The sequence below is a fragment of the Scyliorhinus torazame genome, chromosome 14 (assembly GCF_047496885.1).
Source record: "Scyliorhinus torazame isolate Kashiwa2021f chromosome 14, sScyTor2.1, whole genome shotgun sequence".
Classification (NCBI taxonomy): Eukaryota; Metazoa; Chordata; class Chondrichthyes; order Carcharhiniformes; family Scyliorhinidae; genus Scyliorhinus; species Scyliorhinus torazame.
The window spans coordinates 222064517-222091043 of record NC_092720.1 but is presented as its reverse complement, the minus strand read 5'-3'; the positions used below and the strand labels follow the sequence as shown (position 1 = coordinate 222091043).

The 26527-nt window shown below is 49.7% G+C and overlaps 4 protein-coding genes across 4 annotated transcripts; 2 read left to right on the top strand and 2 right to left on the bottom strand.

Moving 5' to 3' along the window:
* Positions 1-2544: 2544 nt before the first annotated feature.
* LOC140390563 (histone H2B type 1-L-like) lies at positions 2545-3395 on the top strand. Its single transcript, XM_072475739.1, has one exon. The coding sequence runs from the start codon at positions 2837-2839 to the stop codon at positions 3212-3214; it is 378 nt and encodes a 125-aa protein (XP_072331840.1). The 5' UTR covers positions 2545-2836; the 3' UTR covers positions 3215-3395.
* A 12579-nt stretch (positions 3396-15974) lies between these two features.
* Positions 15975-16902, top strand: LOC140390562 (histone H2A-like). The gene has a single exon (XM_072475738.1). It carries the CDS (start codon positions 16027-16029, stop codon positions 16414-16416), a length of 390 nt encoding a protein of 129 aa, XP_072331839.1. The 5' UTR covers positions 15975-16026; the 3' UTR covers positions 16417-16902.
* Positions 16903-23782: 6880 nt separating this feature from the next.
* On the bottom strand, positions 23783-24214 carry LOC140389439 (histone H3). The gene has a single exon (XM_072473577.1). The coding sequence runs from the start codon at positions 24212-24214 to the stop codon at positions 23804-23806; it is 411 nt and encodes a 136-aa protein (XP_072329678.1). The 3' UTR covers positions 23783-23803.
* Positions 24215-25014: 800 nt separating this feature from the next.
* Positions 25015-25746, bottom strand: LOC140390561 (histone H2B 1/2/3/4/6-like). Its single transcript, XM_072475737.1, has one exon. The coding sequence runs from the start codon at positions 25709-25711 to the stop codon at positions 25331-25333; it is 381 nt and encodes a 126-aa protein (XP_072331838.1). The 5' UTR covers positions 25712-25746; the 3' UTR covers positions 25015-25330.
* Positions 25747-26527: the final 781 nt, after the last annotated feature.

The following is a 26527-nucleotide window of genomic DNA, read 5'->3' as shown; positions in this document are numbered from 1 at the left end:
TTTAATCAGAGGTTTGTTATGTGACACTGTTATTGAATGCCTTCTGAAAGTCCATGTACACCACATCAACACTCTCATCGACCCTTTCCCTCACCTCCTCAGAAAACTCCCGCAAGTTAGTTAAACACAATTTCCCCTTTCGAGATCCATGCCACTGCCACCTACTAAGCCCACCGTTTTCCATCTGAGTACTAATTCTCTCCCAAACAATTGATCTGAGAATCTTGCCCACCACTGCAGTTAAACTGATGGCCTGTAATTACTGGGGCTAACGTACAAACCTTTCTGAACAAGATGGTAATGCTTGCAATTCTTTGCTCCTCTGGCACCTCTCTTGAGCATAGCGATGACTGAAAGATTATGGCCAGAGCCCCGGCAAATTCCACTCTTGGCTATCTCCAAATACCCTTGGGTGCATCTTATCCGTTCCTTGTCCACTTTGAGTACCCACAATCTATTGGACACTACCTCCTTATCAATTTTGAACCCTTCAAAGGACACAATTCTCTTGTCTGTTCCCATGTCCTGGGTACCATCTACCCGGCTTATCAAACGATGTGGAGATGCCGGCGTTGGACTGGGGTGGGCACAGTAAGATGTCAGACAACACCAGGTTGAAGTCCAACAGGCTTGTTTTGAATCACTAGCTTTCGGAGCACAGCTCCTTCCTCAGGTGAATGAAGAGATGGGTTCCAGAAACACATATATAGACAAAGTCAATGATGCAAGAGGATACTTTGAATGTGAGTCTTTGCAGGTAATTAAGTCTTTACAGGTCCAGATGAAGCGACTGGAGAGAGGGATAATCACAGGTTAAAAAGGTGTGAATTGTCTCAAGCCAGTCTTATTAGGCGCCGGAATGTGGCGACTAGGGGATTGTCACAGTAACTTCATTGCAGTGTTAATTTAAGCCTACTTGTGACAGTAAAGGTTATTTATTTTATTATTAAAGACAGATGCAAAGTATTCATTTAATGCCACTTGTTGCAAGGAGGACAGTTGCATGACTCTAATGGTCAGGGAGGGAAACATGATGACAGCGGGGGCGGAGTCAAGGGTTGGCGGCAACTGCGGCTGCGCAGCAGGTTGTCTCCGCCGCGTCCTCCTCACACCTATATAAAGCGCTGCGGCGGCGGCTCAGGTTCATTGTTGCGACGACGTGGCTGCTGGTGATGGCTGAGCCCGCTATAGCTGCTCAAGTGGACCGGCTCACGACGACACCGCCGCTGCCAGTTACCGATGTCTGCACCTCCAGCCCCCTTCTCGCACCCTCCTCCGCTCCTGAGTCCTCCGACCCAGCGCCCCGGCTTCTCCCCACACCACCCGCTGCCGCCAAGAAGAAGAGCGCCTATCACCCGCAGAAAGAGGCCGCCGTCGCCACGGTGGCCGAGCACATCCTGGAGGCGGTGGCCGCCACTAAGCAGCGACAGGCGCCGCCGGCCGCTTGGGCCACCAGGCGGAAAACCACCTCGGCCGCCGGCTACGAGCTGGACGGCGGCCGGCCCAACAACGGCCGCTCCTCGTCCGTGAGGGCGGCGGCGCCGTCCGCTCAGCGGCCAGGCGGGGGCAAAGAGGAGCAGAGCCCGAAGAGGGGCCGGCCCAGCAAGCTGTCCCCGAAGAAGGCCAGGGGGGCGCATCAAAACCTGAAGAGGCCGAAAACCCTCAAAACGTCGTCGTTCAGGGCGAGGAAAAAAGTCCCCAAGCGGCCGCTGGCATCCCGGCCCTTGGGCCGTAAGCTGGTGGCGGGGAAGAGGAGGTAGAGAGGCACCGGGAGCGGAGAAAACTATTAAAACAAACCGAATCAAGCAAAACAAAAACAAAAAAAGGCTCTCTTCAGAACCACTTACATTTCCACAAAGAATTAGCCGAAAGACGTCGAATGGAGCGGAATTGTGTCAAATGAATGTAGTTATTTATTAACTTTCCGTCACTGCCATGGTGACTGGTTTTTACTTAGGAAAGAAGAAAGCGTGTGTGTGTAATGTCCGAAGGTTTACTTTTAAACGGGTCACTAATAAAATGTAAGCTGATGCTCCTTACTTTGGCTGCAGATATTGTTTTTAACGGGGGGGGGGGGGGGAATGGGGCACCATAAATAACGGGTTAACAGGAAATTGTTGGAAGAAGCTCCTCTTGCACAAAGTTAAATTTAAAGAACGCAGCACGTTTGGATTGGATGCTGTCCCATTGTCAGGTGTACCAAGATACAGTGAAAAGTATTTTTCTGCAAGCAGCTCAACAGAAAAGTTCATGAAAATAAAATACATAATAGGGCGAAATACGGTACACAATACAACTACATAAACACCGGGTGAAGCATACAGGGGTGTGTCAATCAGGTCATCAGTGGGTCTTGGTAGAGAAGCAATGAAAGACCCTGCTGCGACTCAGATCTGTACAACACGCGGAAGACCCGGCTCATGAGCATTTCCAGCAAAGTTCTGATACAATTAATGACTTGGATACACGTAAGATTTTTAAGAATTGACGGTGCACACAGAGGGGCGAGAGATTAGGCTTTAAATTCTAAAATGGACAGGGTTGCACCTCCGTCCTCAACCTCGCCCCCTCTCCGGGTCTGCTGCACCATCAGGAGAATTTCTCTGCGTTTTCTGATCGCCGGCCAAAAGATGCAACAAGACCTTCACCGAACGTGCCGCCGGGGCCGACCGGAAGTGCTCTTCTGATTGGTCCAGTCTGCCGCGCGAGGAAGTGGGAAGCGGAACCCTGGCCAATAGGAAAGCCTCACCTCCCGATCCCTCATTAGCATACGGTCCCTATATATAGGAGACCGGGGGAAAGCGGCTGTTCAGTCAGTCCCTTCGAGTGAGCGGGAATGCCGGAGCTGGCGAAAGGTGGGGTCTCCCGCAAGGCGTCCAAGCAGTCCTTGAACAAAGTAACCAAGAAGCCGCCCAAGCGGCGGAGGAAAGCCCGCAAGCAGAGCTACTCCATCTACGTGTACCGGGTGCTGACCCAGGTCCATCCGTCCACCCGGATCTCCTCCAAGGCCATGAGCGTCATGAACTCCTTCGTGATCGACATCTTCGAGCGCATCGCCTCCGAGGCCTCGCACCTCATCCACTACAACAAGCGGCACACCATCTCCTCCCGGGAGATCCAGAGCGCCGTCCGCCTCATGCTGCCCGGCGAGCTGGCCAAGCACGCCGTCTCCGAGGGCACCAAGGCGGTCACCAAGTACACCAACTCCGTCTAACTCGACTAGCGCCAGAGACGCATTAAAAAAAATGACACAACGGCTCTTTTAAGAGCCACGAACAAGGACAGAGGAAGGGCTTAAATTCCACAGAACAGCGAAACTTTATATTGCACAGAATTTAATCTAAAGTCCAGTTGCAAATTACAGAATAAAATTAGACAAACTATCTTTAAACGGTCTCGATTGCCTTGATTCTGTTTGTGCCTCTTCTGTGTTTCGTTCGAGTCACAGCACCGGCAAGTGGCCCTTCGGCCCATCCAGTCTGCTGGCCGGGGAGCAGCACCTTTCTATTCCAATCCCATTTCCCAGCACTTTGTAGTCTTGAATGTTACGATGGTGCAGCTTTGTAAATGTGAGGGTTTCCACCCCAGCGAGTTCCAGATTCCCGCCACCCTCTGGGTGAAAAGGTTTTTTGTCAAATATGCCCCGACCTTAAATCTATGCTCCCTGGTTATTGACCCTCTACTAAAGGGAAAAGTTACTTCCTATCCACCCTAACTTAAGTCCCTCATAATTTTGTCCACCTTGATCAGGTCCCCCCTCAGCCTTCTCTGCTCTGAGGAAAACAACCCCAATCTAACCAGCCTCTCTTCACAACTGAAACGCTCCAGCCCAGCAACATCCTGGTGAATCTCCTCCGCACCCTTTCCAGTGCAATCACATCCTTCCTATAGTGTGGCGACCAGAACTGTGCACTGTACACTAGCTGTGGCCTAACCAACGTTTTATGCAGCTCCATCATAACCCCCCCTGCTCTTATATTCAATGGTTCGGCTAATAAAGATGATGTGGAGATGCTGGCGTTGGACTGGGGTGAGCACAGTAAGAAGTCTTACAACACCAGGTTAAAGTCCAACAGGTTTGTTTCAAACCTTGCTTTCGGGGCACTGCTCCTTCCTCAGGTGAATGAAGAGGTAGGTTTCAGAAACATATATAGACAAATTCAAAGATGCAAGACAATGCTTTGAATGTGAGCATTTGCAGTTAATTAAGTGTTTACAGATCCAGAGATAGGGGTAACCCCAGGTTAAAGAGGTGTGAATTGTCTCAAGCCAGGACAGTTGGTAGGATTTCGCAAGCCCAGGCCAGATGGGGGGTGAATGTAATGCGAAATGAATCCCAGGTCCCGGTTGAGGCCGCACTCATGTGTGCGGAACTTGGCTATAAGTTTCTGCTCGGCGATTCTGCGTTGTCGCACGTCCTGAAGGCCGCCTTGGAGAACGCTTACCCGGAGATCAGAGGCTGAATGCCCTTGACTGCTGAAGTGTTCCCCGACTGGAAGGGTACATTCTTGTCTGGTGATTGTCGCGCGATATCCGTCCATCCGTTGTCGCAGCGTCTGCATGGTCTCTCCAATGTACCACGCTTCGGGACTTCCTTCGCTGCAGGAAAGGATGCCCCGAAGCGTGGTACATTGGCGAGACCATGCAGACGCTGCGACAACGAATGAACGGACGTCGCGCGACAATCACCAGGCAGGAATGTTCCCTTCCCGTCGGGGAACACTTCAGCAGTCAAGGGCATTCAGCCTCTGATCTCCGGGTAAGCGTTCTCCAAGGCGGCCTTCAGGACGCCACGCGACAATCACCAGGCAGGAATGTTCCCTTCCCGTCGGGGAACACTTCAGCAGTCAAGGGCATTCAGCCTCTGATCTCCGGGTAAGCGTTCTCCAAGGCGGCCTTCAGGACGCCGCGCGACAATCACCAGGCAGGAATGTTCCCTTCCCGTCGGGGAACACTTCAGCAGTCAAGGGCATTCAGCCTCTGATCTCCGGGTAAGCGTTCTCCAAGGCGGCCTTCAGGACGCGCGACAACGCAGAATCGCCGAGCAGAAACTTATAGCCAAGTTCCGCACATATGAGTGCGGCCTCAACCGGGACCTGGGATTCATGTTGCATTACATTCACCCCCCACCATCTAGCCTGGGCTTGCGAAATCCTACCAACTGTCCTGGCTTGAGACAATTCACACCTCTTTAACCTGGGGTTACCCCTATCTCTGCATCTGTAAACACTTAATTAACTGCAAATGCTCACATTCTAAGCATTGTCTGGCATCTTTGAATTTGTCTATATATATGTTTCTGGAACATACCTCTTCATTCACCTGAGGAAGGAGCAGCGCTCCGAAGGCTAGTGTTTGAAGCAAACCTGTTGGACTTTAACCTGGTGTTGTAAGACTTCTTACTTGGCTAATAAAGGCAAGCATCCCATATGGCTTCTTACCCACCTTATCGTCCTGTCGAGGAGGGAAGGGCTGGGGATTGCCTGCATTTGGTACCCATCCCTACGAACATTTCAGAGGGCAGTTAAAAAAACGAGGCGGTTTCTTTGCAGCGAGTCAGCTGGCATCAGACGGCCCATGTTAAAAATGGGGCGAGGCGACTGGACACTCAATTTTGCGCGACCCACATGTTTGGAAAGTCAACTTACAAATGGTGCTTCCGGTTATTCAGAGCAGACGAGACAGGAAGTTCGGAAATCAGTTGTCCCGCTCCAGGGTGAAGGTTGTTGCGATTCTCAAGTCGGCATAAGCTCGAGCGGCATAAGCTCGAGTCCAGCCAAGGAATGAAATGTCCTGCTCTGTCAGGTGGATTGGCCATGATAAATTGTCCTTAGTGTCCAAAATTGCCCTTAGTGTTGGGTGGGGTTACTGGGTTATGGGGATAGGGTGCTCTTTCCGGGAGCCGGTGCAGACTCGATGGGCTGAATGGCCTCCTTCTGCACTGTAAATTCTATGATAATCTATGAGGCAGAGGAACTGCTCCTGACGGATTTCAACCCCCGACCAAATTGTCTGCCTTGCCATCAGTTTAACCCACTGGTAATTCCTCCAAACCCTGACCGATGTGTGCTTTGAGCTAGCAAAAGATTGGGTGTTGAATTTGTCTTTAAACATGACTCCCAGGAGAGCGTCTCTCAAATTTTGCAATCGTTATTTGAAAAGTGCCAGTGGCTTTAGTGTTCAAACGACTCAAATCAAATCAAAACAGCGGGGTTTATTTTCAAATGGAAAGCCAGCATTTTTCACCGACTATTCTTGGACTGCAACTCCTGTGGCAAGAATAATCTACAATATATCCAGCATTCTGGATGTTATTTTTCTGGTGGTATGTCTGACAATGGGGTAGGCCCCATTGAGTGCCTGTTGGGTGAAAATATTCACAAGTAGACCTTAACGTGAGCAAAAGAAGCAATTTATTGTTTACAGAGCTCTGGGAGAAAGGTTCTGGACTCCTTAATCCGGCCCGGCACTCCTTCTCATTGAGCAGTGGCTTATAATGGGTTAATATACCTTTTCAAAAGCACAATTCGTTTGCATTTCCATTTCCATACAGCCAATCAATTCTCTTAGTACCACAGTTCGTTCCATATATTGCAATCAATTCATATTCTCTTAGTATCACAGTTCATTCCATATATGGCTATCAATTCTTTGCACAGCAGTTTACATTTGTCCTGTCCATATGTTGCGTGCGTGATTACATTAGGCCACAGGTTGCCAGTCCCAAGATCATGAGGTGCCAGTCCTGGATGTGGTCGCAGCTGTTTTGACCAGCTTAGAATAACAGCTCCTGCAGAAATGGAGCACTGGTCATCATTGACCCAGTGTTTTTGGAGTGTCATGAGAATGTCACCTTAAGAAATGTCTGGCTGCTCATGTTACTGCAGTGATGTCAGAGTGTGGGTGGAGCTGAGCTCTGGCTCTGCTTTATAGTTTTACTTTGAGAAAAGCTTGGGTGTGTCTCTGCTTTTTTGGTTTCGTTTTCAGTATTGGAGCTGAAGCCAGACCAAGCAGGTGTACTGCTGTTCTCTCTGCCATGAAAAGACTATCTCTTGATCATTTGGCGAATTCAGAATTATAAATGTTCTCAGTAGTGAATGTAAACCTGATGTGCTTCTGTTAAAAGGTGTTTCTTTAGTCTTCGGAATGTTGTTTAGGAATTTATTAAGGTTTACTTAATGTTGTATTCTTTAGGGGTTGTATTGGAATTAATGGTGTTCACTGTATGTTTTAAAAAGGTTAGCCTGAGTTCATAGAATAAACATTGTTTTGCTTTAAAAAATACTTTTCCATTTCTGCTGTACCACACCTGTAGAGTGGGCCGTGTGCTCCCCATACCACAATCTATTAAAAGTTGTGGGTCAGGTGAACTCCATGATACACTTTGGGGTTCTCTAAACCCTGGCCCATAACAGGAGGATACATCTCTTAGAGACACTCTTAGTCTAAAGTTCACTGTCTCAGCAGGAAAATACCATGAAGCAAAAAGCAATCATTAACTCGTATTCCAGCAGAAAATTTACACCAACAGTGCCTCTGAACCTCCTGTAAACATGTCCACCAATATTAGAGTTATCTTACACAGAATCATACAGCGAAAACAGAAGCAGGAGGAGGACATTTGGCCCTTCAAGCCTGCTCCGCCATTCATTATGATCACGGCTGATCATCACATTCAATACCTGATCCTGCCTTTAGCCCCAAGAGCTGTATCTAATTCCTTCTTGAAATTACACAACGTTTTGGTCTCAACTACTTTCTGTGGGAGTGAATTCCACAGATTCACCACTTCCTGGGTGAAGAGATTCCTCCTCACCTCAGTCCTAAAAGGTTTACCCCTTTTCCTCAAACTGTGACCCCTCGTTCTGGACTCCCCCACCATCGGGAACTTTCTTTCTGAATCTACCCTGTCTAATCCTGTTAGAATTATATAAGTTTCGATGAGATCCCCTCTCACTCTTCTAAACTCCAATGAATATAATCCTAACCAACTTAGTCTCTCCTCATATGACAGTCCCGGCACCCCAGGAATCATCCTGGTAGACTTTCGCTGTGTTTGCTCCATAGCAAGAACATCCTTCCTCATAGGGAACATCATAGGGAGGCTATTTGAGTGTAATGATGGTCAAGTTAGGTATCTTGCAAATGAGTGCGGATGCTGGAATCTGAAACACAAACAGAAAGTACTGGACAATCTCAGCAGGTCTGACAGCCTCTGTGGAGAGAGAAGGGAGCTAACGTATAGAGTCTGGGTGGATCTTTGTCAAATCTCAGACTTGTGGAAGTTATTAGTTACATTCATTAGTAACTGGGCTAACGCAGCAACCCACACAACAAAACATCCAGGTGAATTAGCGGATACCCACACCACCTCCATCACTGGGTTAAATGTGAAATTTGAGATCGTATTGATGAAGTGACTGTTTTCACAGACTTTGTTCGAGGTGAACCCTATAATCTGTGCTCCTCCGCTCCTCTCAGAGAGGGTGGGTGGGAGCATTGCCACAATTGGCGGCACACCTGGGGGGGGGGCAAGGTAGCACAGTGGTTAGCACTGTTGCTTCACAGCGCCAGGGACCCGGGTTCGATTTCCCGCTTGGGTCACTGTCTGTGCTGAGTTCTCTGTGTGTCTGCTTGGGTTTCCTCCGGGTGCTCCGGTTTCCTCCCACAAGTCCCGAAAGGTATGCTGTTAGGTGAATTCGGCATTCCGGCCACGTGTTTTCAAGGTTCCACACAATCTCTCAGATACCCAGCCATGACAACGGAGCACAGGCTGTAGTAAGCAGGCACCAACTTTAGGATGACTTCAGATGATTGGCATCTTGCTAGCCGCTTCTCCATGTCTGCACCTTTCAGTTCTCTCTTTAACTGGGGGCCTCTCTCTTCCCCTTTCTTCAACTTAATTGAAAAGTACCTTGTTCGCATTCCAGTTCTTTGCCCCTTGACTCTAGTCTCTTTGGGACTTCACTTTCATTGCCTGGTTTCTTGAACTACATGTATAATAATAATAATCTTTATTGTCACAAGTAGGTTTACATTTACACTGCAATGAAGTTACTGTGAAAAGCCCCTAGTCGCCACATTCCGGCACCTGTTCGCATACTTAGAGGGTAAATTCAGAATGTCCAGATTACCGAATAGCACATCTTTCGGGACTTGTAGGAGGAATTTTAAAATGGGTATTTAAAACTGGGGCTTAATATTTATGCTTAAACAGCTATCTTTTACCTATACTAGTTGTATTCGAAATACCTGGCTTCTACAGGGCTTAAATGGGTCGGTGTAGATTCGATGGGCCGAATGACCTCCTTCTGCGCTGTACGTTCTGTTCGATGACAGTGACCCAAGCTGGGAATCGAACCTGTGACCCTGGCACTGTGAAGCCATAGTGCTACCCACTGTGCTACCATGCTGCTGCGTTTATTAGTTTCTGGGACTTTTGTTCTGCACCTTACTCCATTGTCCTGCCTCTGCTGGCAGTTTCTGTGGCAGATGATTTCTTCTCGGATAGCTGGTGCCAACTGAACTACAAGTGCCTATGTTTACAATGTGGGCCCCGGTTGCTAAGCAACAGTCTAGTGTTTCTTTAAACGCTGTTCTTTTTTCACCAACCTTTCATCAACCTTTGATTATAATGCCGGAACAGTTTGCAATAAAACCCAAATTAACACAGGCCTCTCATGTCCCTCTGCTCCTGGAAGGCGCAGAATTCAAAAGCATTAAAGTTTTGATAAACTTGTATGAAACATTGGTTCAGCCTCAGCTGGAATATTGTTCTGGACAATGAATTTTAGAAAGGATCATAGAATCATAGCAACAGAACAGTGCAGACGGAGGCCATTCGGCCCATCGCATCTGCACTGACACTCTGAAAGAGCCCCCAACCTTGGCCCATCCCAGCCCCATAACCCCACCCAACCAGCACATCTTTTGGACACTAAGGGCAATTTAGCATGTCCAGTACACCTAACCTGCACATCTTTGGACTGTGGGAGAAAACCGGAGCACCCGGAGGAAACCCACGCAGACACGGGGAGAACGTGCAGACTCCGCACAGTCACCCAAGGCCAGAATTGAAGCTGGTCCCTGGCGTAGTGAGACAACAGTGCTAACACAGTACAGTGATCATAGAATCATAGAATTTACAGTGCAGAAGGAGGCCATTTGGCCCATCGAGTCGGCAGCGGCCCTTGAAAGAGCCCCCTTCTTTTTTTAAATAAATTTAGAGTACCCAATTATTTTTCTTTTCCAATTAACGGCCAATTTAGCGTGGCCAACCCACCTAACCTGCGCATCTTTGGGTTGAATGTGCAAACATGGGGAGAATGTGCAAACTCCACACGGACAGTTACCCAGGGCCAGGATTCGACCCCGGGTCCTCATTGACGCAGTCCCAGTGCTATCCACTGCATGCCACTTAAGAGCCCCTTACTTAAGCTCAGGCTTCCACCCCATCCCTGTACCACAGTAACCTAACCTAATCTTTTGGACACTGAGGGCAATTTATCACGGCCAATCCACCTAACCTGCACATCTTTGGACTGTGCGAGGAAACCGGAGCACCCGGAGGAAACCCACGAAGACACGGGGGGGACGTGCAAACTCCACAGAGACAGTTACCCAAGGCCGGAATTGAACCTGGGACCCTGGCTCTGTGAGGCAGCAGCGCTAACTGCTGTGCCACCGTGAAACCCACAATTGAATTTAAATTCCACCAGCTGCCATGGTGGGACTTAATCTCGGTCCCCAGAATCTGGGCCTCTGGATTAGGTAGCCAATGATGTTATCTGTATTGCCACCATTGTCTCCTTTTGGAATAAAACTATTTGGTTGTAAAGTTGGTCCAGGAACAATGTGAGGTGGGGTTGCTGGAGGGGGGGTGGGGGGGGGGGGGGGGGGGGGGGGGGGGGTGCTGTGCACAAATCTCTGAAGGTGGCATTTGAACTCATATTTCTGGGGCATTACTCACCATAGCTCAGCTTTTCGATCACTATTCCTGCCGAGACCCCACTCTACTCCTGTGCAACCCCGTGGTCAGCACGGTTGCTTCACAGCGCCAGGTTCCCAGGTTCGATTCCCGGCTTGGGTCACTGTCTGTGCAGAGTCTGCACGTTCTCCCCGTGTCTGCGTGGGTTTCCTTCGGGTGCTCCGGTTTCCTCCCACAAGTCCAAAGATGCCCAGGTTAGGGGCCGTACTAAAATTGCCCTTAGTGTGCAAAAAAAGGTTGGGTGGCGTTTCTGGGTTAAGGGGATAAGGTGGAGGTGTGGGCTTGGGAGGGTGCTCTTTCCAAGGGTTGGTGCAGACTCGATGGGCCGAATGGCCTCCTTCTGCCCTATAAACTCGATGATTCTATAAATCATCTCGGTTGACTGGAAATCTTTCTTAAACTGTGCTGCCCAGAATTACCAACCTGGCAACCCATCCGCAATCTTTAATATTCACTCCCTCCACCACCAACGCACTGTGGAAGCCGTGTGCACCACCTACTAGATTCAGCAAGGCTCCTTAGACAGCACCTTCCAAACCCACGACCACCACCATCTAGAAGGACAAGGGCAGCGGATACCTGGGATCACCCCCCACCTGGAGGTTCCCGTCCAAGTCACGCCCCATCCTGACTGGGAAATATATCGGCCGTTCCTTCAGTGTCGCCGGGTCCAAATCCTGGAACTCCCTCCCTAACAGCACAGCGGGGGTACCTACACCTCAGGGACTGCAACGTCAAGCTGCTGGGGTTTCCATGTGTCTTCTGCCCTTGTCCTTCTGGTTTGCAGCAGTTGTGGGTTGGCACGATGCTGCCTAAGGAGCCTCGGTGAGTCTCTGCAGTGCATCTAGTAGATGGTACACACGGCTGACACTGTGTGTCAGTGGTGGAGGGAGTGAATGTTTGTGGAGGGAGTGCCAATCATGTGTGCTGCTTTTGGATGGTGTTGAGCTTCTTGAGTGTTGTTGGAGCTGAGCTCATCCAGGCAAGTGGAGAGTTTTCCATCACACTCCTGACTTGTGCCGTGTAGATGGTGGACAGACTTTGGGGGAGTCAGGAAGTGAGATACTCACCATACAATTCCTAGCCTCTAACTTGCTCTGGTAGCCACAGTGTTTATATGGCTAGTCCCGTTCAGTTTCTGATCAATGGCAACCCCCAGGATGTTCATAGTGGGAGATTCTGCGATAGTAATGCCATTGAATGTTAAGGGGCGATGGTTTGATTCTCTTTTGTTGGAGATGGCCAATGCCTGACACTTGTCAAGCACGAATATTACTTGCCAGTTGTCAGCCCAAGCCTGCAGATTGTCCATGTTTTGCTGCATTTGGACATCGACTGCTTCAGTGTCTGAGGAGTCGCGAATGGGGCTGAAAATTGTGCAGTCATCAGCAAACAATCCCTCCCCTCACTTTATGATGGATGGAAGGTCATTGATGAAGATGGTTGGGCCAAGGACATTACCGTGAGGAGCTGCTGCAGTAATAAGCACATAAGAACTAGGAGCAGGAGTTGGCCATCTGGCCCCTCGAGCCTGCTCCGCCATTCAATGAGATCATGGCTGATCTTTTGTGGACTCAGTTCCACTTTCCCGCCTTAACATGATAACCCTTTATTCCTTTATTCTTCAAAAACCTATCTATCTTTATCTTAAAAACATTTAATGAAGGAGCCTCAACTGCCTCACTGGGCAAGGAATTCCATAGATTCACAACCCTTTGGGTGAAGAAGTTCCTCCTAAGCTCAGTCCTAAATCTACTTCCCCTTATTTTGAGGCTATGCCCCCTAGTTCTGCTTTCACCCGCCAGTGGAAACAACCTGCCCGTATCTATCCTATCTATTCCCTTCATAATTTTATATGTTTCTATAAGATCCTCGCGCATCCTTCTAAATTCCAACGAGTACAGTCCCAGTCTACTCAACCTCTCCTCGTAATTCAACCCCCTCAACTCTGGAATTAACCTAATGAATCTCCTCTGCACACTCTCCAGCGCCAGTACGTCCTTTCTCAGGTAAGGAGACCAAAACTGAACACAATGCTCCAGGTGTGGCCTCACTAACATCTTATACAATTGCAGCATAACCTCCCTAGTCTTAAACTCCATCCCTCTAGCAATGAAGGATAAAATTCCATTCACCTCCTTAATCACCTGTTGCACCTGTAAACAAACATTTTGCGACTCATGCACTAGGACACCCAGGTCCCTCTGCACAGCAGCAAGTTTTAATATTTTATCATTTAAATAATAATCCCTTTTGCTGTTATTCCTACCAAAATAGATAACCTCACATTTGTCAACATTGTATTCCATCTGCCAGACCCTAGCCCATTCACCTAACCTATCCAAATCCCTCTGCAGACTTCCAGTATCCTCTGCACTTTTTGCTTTACCACCCATCTTAGTGTCGTCTGCAAATTTGGACACATTGCACTTGGTCCCCAACTCCAAATCATCTATGTAAATTGTGAACAATTGTGGGCCCAACCCTGAGCGACATTAGCTACTGATTGCCAACCAGAGAAACACCCATTAATCCCCACTCTTTGCTTTCTATTAATTAACCAATCCACTATCCATGCTACTACTTTACCCTTAACGCCATGCACCATTACCTTATGCAGCAACCTTTAGCAACCTTGTGAAAAGCTTTCTGGAAATCCAGATATACCACATCCATTGGCTCCCCGTTGTCTACCGCACTGGTAATGTCCTCAAAAAATTCCACTAAATTAGTTAGGCCCGACCTGCCCTTTATGAACCCATGTTGCGTCTGTCCAATGGGACAATTTCCAGATGCCTCGCTATTTCTTCCTTGATGATAGATTCCAGCATCTTCCCTACTACCGAAGTTAAGCTCACTGGCCTATAATTACCCGCTTTCTGCCTTCATCCTTTTTTAAACAGTGGTGTCACGTTTACTAATTTCCAATCCATTGTCATGTCCTGGATCTGAGATGATTGACCTCCAACCACCACAACCATCTTCCTTTGTGCCAAGTATGACTCCAACCAACAGTTTTCCCCCTGATTCCCATTGACTCCAGTTTTATGAGGAATCCTTGATGCAACACTGGTCAGATAGACTGGGGCAGTAAATAGGCAGTTTGGAATGGCCTGTAATGTGTGCACCAGACACACCTGGGCAATTTTCCACATTGCCGGGTAGATGCCAGTGTTGTATCTGTACTGGAACAGCGTGGCTAGATGTACGGCAATTTCTGGAGTACAAGTCTTCAGTACTATTGGCGGAATATTGTCAGGGCCAATTACCTTTGCAGTATCCAGTGCCTTCAGCCGTTTCTTGATATCATGTGGGGTGAATCTAACTGGCATCTGTGATGCTGGGAACCTCCGAAGGAGATCGCAATGGATCATCCATTCGACACTTTTGTCTGAAGATTGTTGCCAATGCTTCAACCTTGTGTTTTGCACTGAGGTACTGGGCTCCTCCATCATTGAGGATGGGGACATATTGTGCAACTTCCTTTTCCAGTGAGTTGCTTAATTGTCCACTTCTAGTCTAGGCTGAGTGGGCAGGACATAGATCTCGTTGGTTACAGAATAGCTTAGCTATGGCTATTACTGTCTGATTATGCTGTTTGGCGCACAAGTAGTCCTGTGTTGTAGCTTCACCAGGTCGCACCTCATTGTTCGGTCAGCCTGGTGTTGCTCCCAGCATGCTCTCCTGCACTCTTCACTGAACCAGGGTTGACCCCCTGGCTGGGTGGTAATGGTAGAGTGGGGGATATGCCGGGCCAGGGGGTTACAGATTGTGGTTGATACAATTCTGCTGCTGATGGCCCCCAGCGCCGCGTGGATGCCCCGTCTTGAGTTGCTAGATCTGTTTGAAATCTATTTATCCATTTAGCACAACACTATGGAGGGTATTCTTAATGTGAAGACGGGACTTTGTCCCTGCAAGCACTGTGCTATGGTCACTTCTACCGATAGTGTCATGGACAGATGCATCTGCGCCAGGCAGGTTGGTGATGCTGAGGTCAAGTATGTTTTGTTCCCTCTTGTTGGTTCCCTCACCATCTGCTGCAGACCCAGTCTAGTGACGATGTTCTTCTGGCCTGGTGGTGCTACTGAGCCACTCTTGGTGATGGACATTTTTTCTAACTTCAGGAACTCCGCTAGATCGGGGAGCCAGTCCGAGGCCTGGATGGTTCAGCCGACCTCCAACCAAGCAGAAGTCTCTGCCGGCAATCGGGGAGGCGAAGACCGGGGCATCATCCCGTCTACCCAGAAAGAGCTCTGGGTAGAAGACCGTCACTGCGGAGCATGGCTCAATCTTCACCCCCACCACTCTGGGCATGACTTTGAAGAACACGGTCCAGAAGCTGAATAATGTGGGGCAGGACCAGAACATGTAAGTGTGGTCTGCCGCCCCCCCCCCCCCCCCCCCGACACCAGTCACACTTATACTCCACCTCGGGGAAGAACCCACTCATGTGAGCCTGACAAAGTTGTTGACCCCCCCCCCCCCCCATGATGGGAGTCTAGTTCGGGGATTTCTGACATTGTTTTTTTAAAGCCAATGCAGAGAGTGGACAAGGACAAGCCCTCAAACCACCTCATTGCCTCTTCCAAAAAACAATCCAAATTGAACCCAGTTCATGGTCCCCACAAGGAGAGGCAGACAAGGTCCAAACTGACAGGAAAAGGCTCATCTTGGGCTTGACCTGACTTTTGATCATTTTTTTTTCCAGCCGTGCTTTTTGCTTGCATTTCATTTTACAAACTGGATGTGGGATTTCGAGGTGTCAAATCTTTGTTTGCCTTGCTGAGCTGCAGGGCGGGGCTGCTGAATATGCTAATTGGGGATGGGGTGGGCGCCAATGTCCATTGGCTGATGGGTGGGAATGTTTCCAATTTTCGACGTCCAATCAGAAACAAAGGGACTCCACCGGCCAATGAGGAGCGACCCGCATACCGATCCTGCCGAAAGGTATAAAAGGCGAGGCGGAGGTGCGGTGGGCTCATTGAGCACCGGTGAAGCTCTAGCTGTCTGTGTCTCTCCAAAAGAAGGCAGCATACATGTCGGGTCGCGGTAAAACCGGAGGCAAAGGGCGCGCTAAGGCCAAGACCCGCTCCTCCCGGGCCGGCTTGCAGTTCCCCGTCGGCCGTATCCACCGGCTGCTGCGCAAGGGCCATTACGCCGAGCGGGTGGGCGCCGGCGCGCCGGTCTACCTGGCAGCCGTGTTGGAGTACCTGACCGCCGAGATCCTCGAGCTGGCCGGCAACGCGGCCCGGGACAACAAGAAGACCCGCATCATCCCCCGCCACCTGCAGCTCGCCATCCGCAACGACGAGGAGCTCAACAAGCTGCTGGGCGGCGTGACCATCGCCCAGGGCGGCGTCCTGCCCAACATCCAGGCCGTGCTGCTGCCCAAGAAGACCGGGCACCCCAGCAAGGTTTACGCCTGAGTGCGGGGGGGGGGGGGGAGGAGTGACAAAAAAACCCAATCAATCCACAAGAAAAAAGACCAAAAAGGCTCTTTTCAGAGCCGCTCACCTCTTTCCGAAGAGTTTAATCCCAAAAAACGGCCAACGGGGGGGAGAACTTTTACTTCTGAAGGGACTTTATTTTTAAAACTTTTGCCCTATTTCGGTGAACTTTTCTTGCTTTTATTTTTTTTTCGCACTTCGCTGAAAAATTATTTTGGGGGGAGGAAGGAAGAGAAAAAAAGGAACCATGCCCCGACCGAAAAAAAACCGTGGAAGATTTGACCCCGATGGGGTGTGGACGCGACATAACACAAGCCCCCCCCCCCCCTCCCCCTTCAGCAAAGACAACCAACCCCCACCTAGAAGCCGGGGGTACGGCGGCGCATCCGACCAAATATTTGCGAGGAACCAGAAATGTGTTTGGCTGTGATGAAGAATATTAAAAGATCGATTGTTACTTAAAAAGAGTTGTCTCGATTCTTGACCTCTTAAAAAAACTGCAACAAGTTGCTGTGAAGGAATAATGTATTCCCTATCTGGTGTGAAGGAGTGATACATTCGCTCTGGTGTCAAGGAGTGATACATTCACTGATGTGAAGGAGTGATACATTCACTCTCTGGTGTGAAGGAGTGATACATTCACAGGTGTGAAGGAGTGATACGTTCACTCTGGTGTGAAGAAGTGATACATTCACTCTGGTGTGAAGGAGTGATACATTCTCTCTGGTGTGAAGGAGTGATGCATTCACTGGTGTGAAGGAATGATACATTCACTTTGCTGTCAAGGAATGATACATTCACTCTGGTGTCAAGGAATGATACACCATTCTCTGATGTGAAGGAACGATACATTCACTCTGGTGTGAAGAAGTGATACATTCATTCTCTGGTGTGAAGGAACGATACATTCACTGGTATGAAGGGGTGATACATTCACTCTGGTATCAATGAATGATACATTCACTCTGGTGTGAAGAGTGATGCATTCACTGGTGTGAAGGAGTGATACATACGCTCTGGTGTCGAGAAATGATACATTCACTGGTGTGAAGGAGTGATACATTCACTCTCTGATATGAAGGAATGATACATTCACTCTGGTGTGAAGGAATGATACATTGCAACTGTTTTGTAAATGATCTAAGTCCGAACCCCCTGTGACAAAAGGACGGTTCATGCGCGGCCAAGTTTAAGATACCCGGGAAAACAATGTGGGCGGGAGCGGGAAAGGATGAAAGAACGCGAAGGGTGATTGTAAACTCAGATTACCGGGCTGGAAACAATTGGGGACAAGTGGGGGACATCGCCAAAGAGCCAGACCAACTGTAAAAGGTTGGGTCAATGTTTCAAGACCAATGGGTTTGATTAAGACTAATTAAGGCGTTTCCCCCTAAAACCTGCCTCAACACACAAACAAACTATTGTTACGCGTGCATTTGACCTGCAATTTTTGCCCATTTTTGTGCAGATGGCAGGATAGGGTTAAACCTGAAAAGTTTTATGTCAACCTACTAATGTGGTTTAAAGATCCAAATTAACTCAAATCTGATTTCTTGGTAGAAGTGCAACAGCGCCCAACACTGAGCTTTATAATTTAGGGCAAATGGGCGGATTTTACGGCGCCCAGACTAGGCGAGTCGAACGCCCGGAGAATCCCGCCAGGACTTTTCACCCATTCATTTCAAACCTCTCCCCCCTCGCCCCCGGAATGTGCCTCTCTGCGCCTCAGAGAGTCGACACTCCCAGGCTACAAAGGCGCAAGTCAACCCAAATTAATCTGCAATATCTAAATCATTTTTTTAAAAAACCAACAGGTTCTGAGTTATGTACGTGTGTTTTATGTTCATATGAAAGGTCGTTGACCTGAAACGTTTAGTGTTTCGCTGTCCCCTGAGATTTTCCAGCACTCTTATGTTTTAGGACCACAAGATGTAGGGGCAGGATCCGGCCATTCGGCCCATCGAGTCTGCTCCGACTTTCAATGAGATCAGGGCTATTCTGATGTGGTGATCCTCAATTCCACTTTCCTACCTCATTGTGGTCATTGTGCACAGTTTGGGTCTCCTTATCTGAGGAAGGATGTTCTTGCTACAGAGGGGAGTGCAGAGGAGGGTGGCCAGACTGATTCCCGGGATGGCGGGACTGGGTTATGAGGAGAGATTGAGTCCGTTAGGATAATACTGACGAGTTCAGAAGCATGAGGGGGGTGTCTCATAGAGGACCTAAAACGTGCAGGTTAGGTGGATTGGCCATGCTAAAATGCCCCTTAGTGTCCAAAGATTAGGTGGGGGTTACAGGGATAGGGCGAGGGATAGGGCCTGGGGCGACCAGATAGGCCAAAAGGCCTCCTGCACTGTAGGGATTCTATTATTCTATGGTCTAATAGAAATCTATAACATTCTAACAGGACTGGACAGGGTAGATGCAGGAAGGATGTCCCCGATGGTGGGTGTGTCCAGAACCAGGGGTCACAGTCTGAGGATACGAGGTAGACCACTTAGGACAGAGATGAGGAGACATTTCTTCACCCAGAGAGTGGTCGGCCTGTGGAATTCGTTACCACTGGAAGTAGTTGAGGCCAAAACATTGTCTGTTTACAAGAAGCAGGTAGATATAGCAGTTGGGGCGAAGGGGGGAAAGGATATGGGGAGAAGGCAGAATTTCTTTTAAAATTCATTTACAGGATGCACTGCAGTTATTGGTTGGGCCCAGCATTTATTGCCCATCCCTAGTTGCCCTTCAGAAAGTGGTGGTGAGTTGCCTTCTCGAAGCACTGCAGTCCTTCCAGTGTAGGTACACCCACAGTGCTGTTAGGGAGGGAGTTCCAGGATGTTGCCCCAGCGACAGTGAAGGGACAGCGATGTATTTCCAAGTCAGGGTGGTGAGTGACTTGGAGGGGAACCTCCAGGTGGTGGGGTTCCCAGGTATCTGCTGCTCTTGTCCTTCTAGATAGTAGTGATCATGGGTTTGGAAGGTGTTGTCGAAGGAGCCTTGGTGAGTTACTGCAGTGCATCTTGTAGATGGTACACACTGTTTGTCAGTGGTGGAGGGTTTGAATGTTTGTGGAAGGGGGAGTAGTCAAGAGGCCTGGTTTGTCCTGGATAGTGTCAAGCTTCTTGAGCGTTGTTGGAGCTGCACTCCAGGCAAGTGGTGAGTATTCCATTACACTCCTGATTTGTGCCTTTGTAACCATCTGAGATGGCCACTGCAAAGGACCATGGGAATTATGGCCAACCCAGGACTCAGGCAGATACAGAGATTCTGTGTATTTGAAATGCATGTAGCTAGACCTGATTGAAACCCCCGCTCGGTTGCAATTTAATAGCCCATTCGCCAGAACAATAGAACTCCAAACAAGCACCCAGTACAGCCACAGACTGATCGGCATCACTCCCTTTACTCAGAGAGCCCAATTTCCAAGATCAACGACCGCTAAGGACCTGCCCAGCCACCAAGGCACCCGTCCCTCTATTGGCCGAAATCGAAGGCAGTGATCAGAGCCCTGTCAAAATATTGGGTCCAAGATCAAGGACCGCCCCAAGGAGCACAAAATCCCAGCAGGATAAAAGGGGACACAGCCATGTGTTCAGTCTCTTTTGGACCCGGCCTGTGCCAGCCCAACTGCAGCATAATGACCAGGCAGCCAAGTTCAAGACCAACGATCGCTACCTGACGGATGAGCCCAGCGGAGACAGAGCCACTTTTTCAAACCAGCCACGTGAGTTCAAGATAAAGGCCTTATCCACTTGCACAGTGCCGGTCGCCTGAAGTTAAGTATAGGTTATTGTAGCTGATAGGTGTAGTTTAACCCGTAGTATATTGTGCTTGCATGTCGAGGTAACCCTTGTGTGTAAATAAACCATCTTTGAACTTGAACTGACTAACTGGTTGTGTGGTCATTTTACCGATATACGGGAAAGCCTTGTGGTTCAGTAAGAGAAACAGAAACACCCACAGTACTGGCGACGCTGTTGGGACATAACATCATATCATAAAGAGCCTCAGTATCATATTGGCGACTCTAAGGAGCAACGTTATTGGTGACGCTCGTGGGATAGTATTCCCTAAAATTGGCAACACCATGTAGATGGTGACCACGCTTTTGGGGGATCAGTAGGAGAGTTACTCTCCGCAGGATTCCTGACCTTTGGCCTGCCCTGGTAGCCACAGTATTAATGTGGCTAGTCCAGTTCAGTTTCTGATCAATGGTAACCCCCAGGATGTTGGAGGATTCAGTAATGGTAATGTTGCATGTCAAGGGATGATGGTTAGATCCTCTCTTGTAGGAGATGATCATTGCCTGACACTGACACTTGTCAGCCCAGCCTGGATATTGTCCAGGTCTTGCTGCATTTGGACAGGGACTGCTTCATTATCTGAGGAGTCGCGAATGGTGCTGAACATTGTGCAGTCACCCGCAACATCCCCACTTCTGACCTTATGATGGAAGGGAGGTCATTGATGAAGCAGCTGAAGATGGTTGGGCCCAGGACACGACCCTGAGGAACTCCTGCAGTGATGTCCTGGAGCTGAGATGATTGACCTCCAACCACCACAAACATCTTCCTTTGTGCCGGGTATGACTCCAACCAGCGGCGAGTTTTCCCTCTGATTCCCATTGACTCCAGTTTAGTTGGGGCTCCTTGATGCCACTCGGTCAAAAGCTGCCTTGATGTCAAGGGCAGTCACTCCCACCTCACCTCCGGCATTCAGCTCTTTTGTCCATGTTTGAACCAAGGCTGTAATGAGGTCAGGAGCTGAGTGACCCTGGCGGAACCCAAACTGAGCGTCCGTGAGCAGGTTATTGCTGAGTAAGTGCTGCTTGATAGCATTGCTGATTTTTTTTTTTAGAAAGCCCTTCAGCCCATTGAGTCTACACTGGCCCCTGAAAGAGTAACCTACCTAAGTCCATACCTCCACCCGATCTCCATAACCCCACCTAACATTTTTTTTTCTGCACCACCGGGCAATTTGGCGTGACCAATCCACCTAATCTGCACATCTTTGGACTGTGGGAGCAAATCGGAGCACACAAAGGAAACCCAGGCAGACATGGGAAGAATGTGCAGACTCCACACAGACAGTGGCCCAAGCCAGGAATCGAACCTGGAGCCCTGGCGCTGTGAAGCAAAGGTGCTAACTACTGGGCCACTGTGCTGCCCTGATCTTTTCATCACTTTTCTGATGATAGGACGGTAATTGGCTGGGTTGGATTTGTCCTGTTTCTTGTGTACAGGACACACCTGGGCAATTTTCCACATTGCCGGGTAGATGCCAGTGTTGTATCTGTACTGGAACAGCGTGGCTAGGGGTGCGGCAAGTTCTGGAGCACAAGTCTATTGCCGGGATATTGTCAGGGCCCAGAGCCTTTGCAGTATCCAGTGCCTTCAGCCATTTCTTGATATTACGGGGAGTGAATCGAATTGGCTGAAGACGGTTATCTGTGATGCTGGGGACTTCCAGAGGATACCGAAATGGATCATCCACTCGGCAATTCTGGCTGAAGATTATTGCAAATGCCTCAGCCTTGTCTTTTGCATAAGGGCTCCTCCATCATTGAGGATGGGGATATTTGTGGAGCGTCCTCCTCTAGTGAGTTGTTTAATTGTCCACCACCATTCACGGCTGGATGTGACAGGAATGCAGAGCTTAGATCTGATGCATTCATTGTGAAGTCGCTTAGCTGACTAATATTTGCTGCTTATGCCGTTTGGCTCACAAGTAGTCCTGTGTTGTAGCTTCACCAGGTTGACACCTCATTGTTCGGTCAGCCTGATGTTGCTCCTGGCACGCTCTCCTGCACTCTTCACTGAACCAGGGTTGATCCCCTGGCTGGGGGGTAATGGGGGAGTGGGGGATAAGCCGGGCCAGGAGGTTACAGATTGGGGTTGATACAATTCTGCTGCTGCTGATGGCCCCCAGCGTCTCATCATTATCATAGAATTTACAGTGCAGAAGGAGGCCATTCAACCCATCGAGTCTGCACCGGCTCTTGGAAAGAGCACCCTACCCAAGGTCAACACCTCCACCCTATCCCCATAACCCAGTAACCCCACCCAACACTAAGGGCAATTTATCATGGCCAATCCACCTAACCTGCACATCTTTGGACTGTGGGAGGAAACCGGAGCACCCGGAGGAAACCCACGCACACACGGGGAGGATGTGCAGACTCCGCACAGACAGTGACCCAAGCCGGAATCGAACCTGGGACCCTGGAGCTGTGAAGCAATTGTGCTATCCACAATGCCACCGTGCTGCCATCATGGATGCCTAGTCTTGAGTTGCTAGGTCTGTTCAAAGTTTATCCCAGTTAGCACGGTGATAGTGCCACACAACACGATGGAGTGTATCCTCAATGTGAAGATGGGACTTTGTCTCCACAAGGACTGTGCGAGGGTCACTTCTACCAACTGAAATTTGAATTCGATAAAACATCTCAAATTAAAAGTCTAAGGATGACCATGAAACAATTGTCCATAGTTGTTAAAACCGGTCTGGTTCACTAGTGTCCTTTTGGGAAGGAAATCTGCTGTCCTTACCTGGTCTGGCCTACATATGACCCCAGATCCATCCACAGCAATGTAGTTGACTCTTTAAAATGCCACTCGAGGACAATTAGGGATGGGCAGCAAATGCTGGCCTTGCCTGCGACGTCCACAACCATTAAAGAAAAAAAGTATGTTTTCCCGCTTGTTGGTTCCCTCACCACCTGCTGCAGTCCCAGTCTAGCAGCTATGCCCTTTAGGACCCGGCCTGCTCGGTCTGTGGTGGTGCTACCGAGCCACTGGACATTGAAGTCCCCCTCCCAGAGCATATTACCACCCTTGCCAGCCTCAGTGTTTCCTCCAAGTCCTCCAACATGACTCAAGGCCAGAATTGAACCTGGGACCCTGGAGCTGTGAGGCAGCAGTGCCACCCCTCAATCCTATTCTCCGGTTAATGAAGGTAAGCATTCCATACGCCTTCTCCAACACACTATCTACCTGTGCTGCCACCTTCAGGGACTTGTTCCTCAATACCCCCTAGGTATCTACTGCTCACTGTGCACATATCCTTCTCATATTAGACCTCCCAAAATACAGCACCTCAACTCATCAGGATTAAATTCCATTTGCCATTGCTCTGCCCCATTTACCAAATGATCAATATCAGTCTGAAGCCTAAGACTATGCTCCTACCAACACCACCAATTTTAGAGTCATCTGCAGCCTTACTAATGAAACCTAATATTCACATCCAAGTCTTTCATATAGAAGGATCAGCTTCGCGAGATGTTTTTTGCACGGTACAGCTGTCTTCCAGGGGAATATTTGGTGGCTCTTAAAAGAGCCTTTTGGTTTCGTCATTAGGATGGGCAGCGGGTTCAGGCGCGCTCCCCGCGGATGCGGCGGGCCAGGTGGATGTCCTTGGGCATAATGGTGACCCGCTTGGCGTGGATGGCGCACAGGTTGGTGTCCTCGAAGAGCCCCACCAGGTAAGCCTCGCTGGCCTCCTGCAGGGCCATGACGGCCGAGCTCTGGAAGCGCAGGTCTGTCTTGAAGTCCTGGGCGATCTCTCGCACCAGGCGCTGGAAGGGCAGTTTGCGGATCAGCAGCTCGGTGGATTTCTGGTAGCGGCGGATCTCCCGCAACGCCACGGTGCCGGGCCGGTAGCGGTGCGGCTTCTTCACCCCGCCGGTGGCGGGAGCGCTCTTGCGAGCCGCCTTGGTGGCCAGCTGCTTGCGGGGGGCTTTGCCCCCTGTAGATTTGCGCGCCGTCTGCTTAGTCCGAGCCATTTTATTTTCTCCCTCCACTCCCTCTAAGTTCTCTACTGCCACTCGAGTCTCTCCGCGGCTACTGAGCACAAGCCGCCCAGAGCGGCTCCTTTTATAGACCAGGCCGGCTAGCCGCCGTCTCCTCATTGGCTGGAAGCTCGACAAAGGCTCGGCGTTCCGATTGGCGCGTCTTCCAATCCCGCTCGAGAGGCGGAGCTCGGGAGGAGAGGGCGGGAAAACCAAGAGTGGCCGGGGGGGGGGGGGGGGCGCGGTTTCGCCAGCATCCGCTTTTGTTTCCACTTTGCTTTCCCCGAGGCGCGCAACATTTCTTTCTGCGTCTTGCCCGGCTGGTTATCCAGCTCTGCTCTGTGCGGGAAGGAGATCGGAAGCTGCCTTCCATGGGGGTTGGCCAAAGGGCACACACACTCACTCAAATGGAAAGTGTGCACTCTCCATGCACGCCCAGCCCGGGCTGTTGCTACACATCAGGAATGTGGCTCCCAAAAGCGCATGGTGGCCACAACCATCTCGTCGACGTGGCTGGAAAACCATTTGCTAAGGTTTGGAAAAGCAAGTCTTTCCGTCGGTGCTCAGTTGGGGCACAGCAGACGGAGTACTCTACCTTTAAAAAGTTTGTTCCCGGGACACCCATCCACACTCACACACCAAGGGAGAACACCTTCTTTGCCCCCAAAAACCAATTTGCTGAAATATTGAAGCACCAAAACGGGTGGAATTCATTTCACTCCAGTCTTCCCCCTCCAGCAGCCCCGAGTCAATTCAGAAACGAGCAAAGAATGTTGCAAATTCAAAAACGTAGGTCAGGAAACAAATCTATTTTCAGTGAACCAAGATACATTAATTACAAAAAGAATCAGATTTGATAGAACGTAGGCTAGTAAAACTGATTTTTAAAAGACTTAAGCCGGAATCAAACCGCTGGCAAAGTCAGATTTCTTTTAAAACGAATAATTAAAGGTTGTCCTTTCTCGCCGAGACGCTTGTCCAGGTGTCTTTTTGGTAAGAACCGAGATAGTTCCTTTTCTGGATATCGTGAGTGGCTCTGAAAAGAGCCTTTTTGGGGGGCAGGGGGTGAAGTTACTTCTTTTTAAACGCGATCCGTCCGTTCGGGCGCCCTCATTTGCAGCTGGTGTACTTGGTGACCGCCTTGGTGCCCTCGGAGACGGCGTGCTTGGCCAGCTCGCCGGGCAGCAGGAGTCGCACGGTGGTCTGGATCTCCCGGGAGGAGATGGTCTGCCGCTTGCTGTAGCGGATGAGGCGGGAGGACTCGCAGGCGATGCGCTCGAAGATGTCGTTGACGAAGGAGTTGATGACACTCATGGCCGAGGAGGAGATGCCCGTGTCCGGGTGCACCTGCTTCAGCACCTTGTAGATGTAGATGCTGTAGCTCTCCTTGCGGCTCTTCTTGCGCTTCTTCTCACCCTTGACGCGCTTCTTGGTGGCCGCCTTCTTCGGCCCCTTCTTGGGGGCTATTCCTTTCCCCGCCGCCTCTGGCATTATACAGGCTTTGTTCCCCGACTGCTGAGTATCGCGGCCCCGCGGCGGCGCCTGGATTAATAGCAACGCGTATGCAAATGAAGGATCAGCGAGCGGCGCCTTCCTATTGGTCCAGAGGGCGGAATCTGAATGTATCCATTCTGTGACGGGCAACAATGGGCGCCGATCAGCCAATTAGAGACGCGCATTAGTTCTTTGCACGTGACCTCGGGCATGGTGGCGGGGGCGAGGGAAGATCTGCTGGTGAAATGTTCCCACTTCCTTCATCCTCCCCCTCTATCTCTCTACCCCCCCCCATCCCCGCACCCATTCACGGGGGAAAAAACCCAAGACAAATTCTGCAATCTATCAACTTAATAATAATAATTGCTTATTGCCACAAGTAGGCTTCAATGAAGTTACTGTGAAAAGCCCCATGTTATGCAGAGAGAGAGAGAGAGACAGGGATTTGTAGAACTGTTAGGACGCAAAAGACTATAAGACATTGGAGCAGAATTAGGCCACTCGGCCCATCGAGTCTGCTCCGCCATTCAATCATGGCTGATATTTTCACATCTCCATTCTCCTGCCTTCTCCCCATAACCCCTGATCCCCTTATTAATCAAGAACCTATCTATCTCTGCCTTAAAGGCACTCAGTGATTTGGCCTCCACAGCCTTCTGCGGCAAAGAGTTCCACAGATTCACCAACCCCTGGCTGAAGAAATTCCTCCTCATCTCTGTTTTAAACGATCGTCCCATTAATCTGAGATTGTGTCCTCTGCTTCTAGTTTTTCCTACCAGTGGAAACATCCCCTCCACGTCCACTCTATCCAGG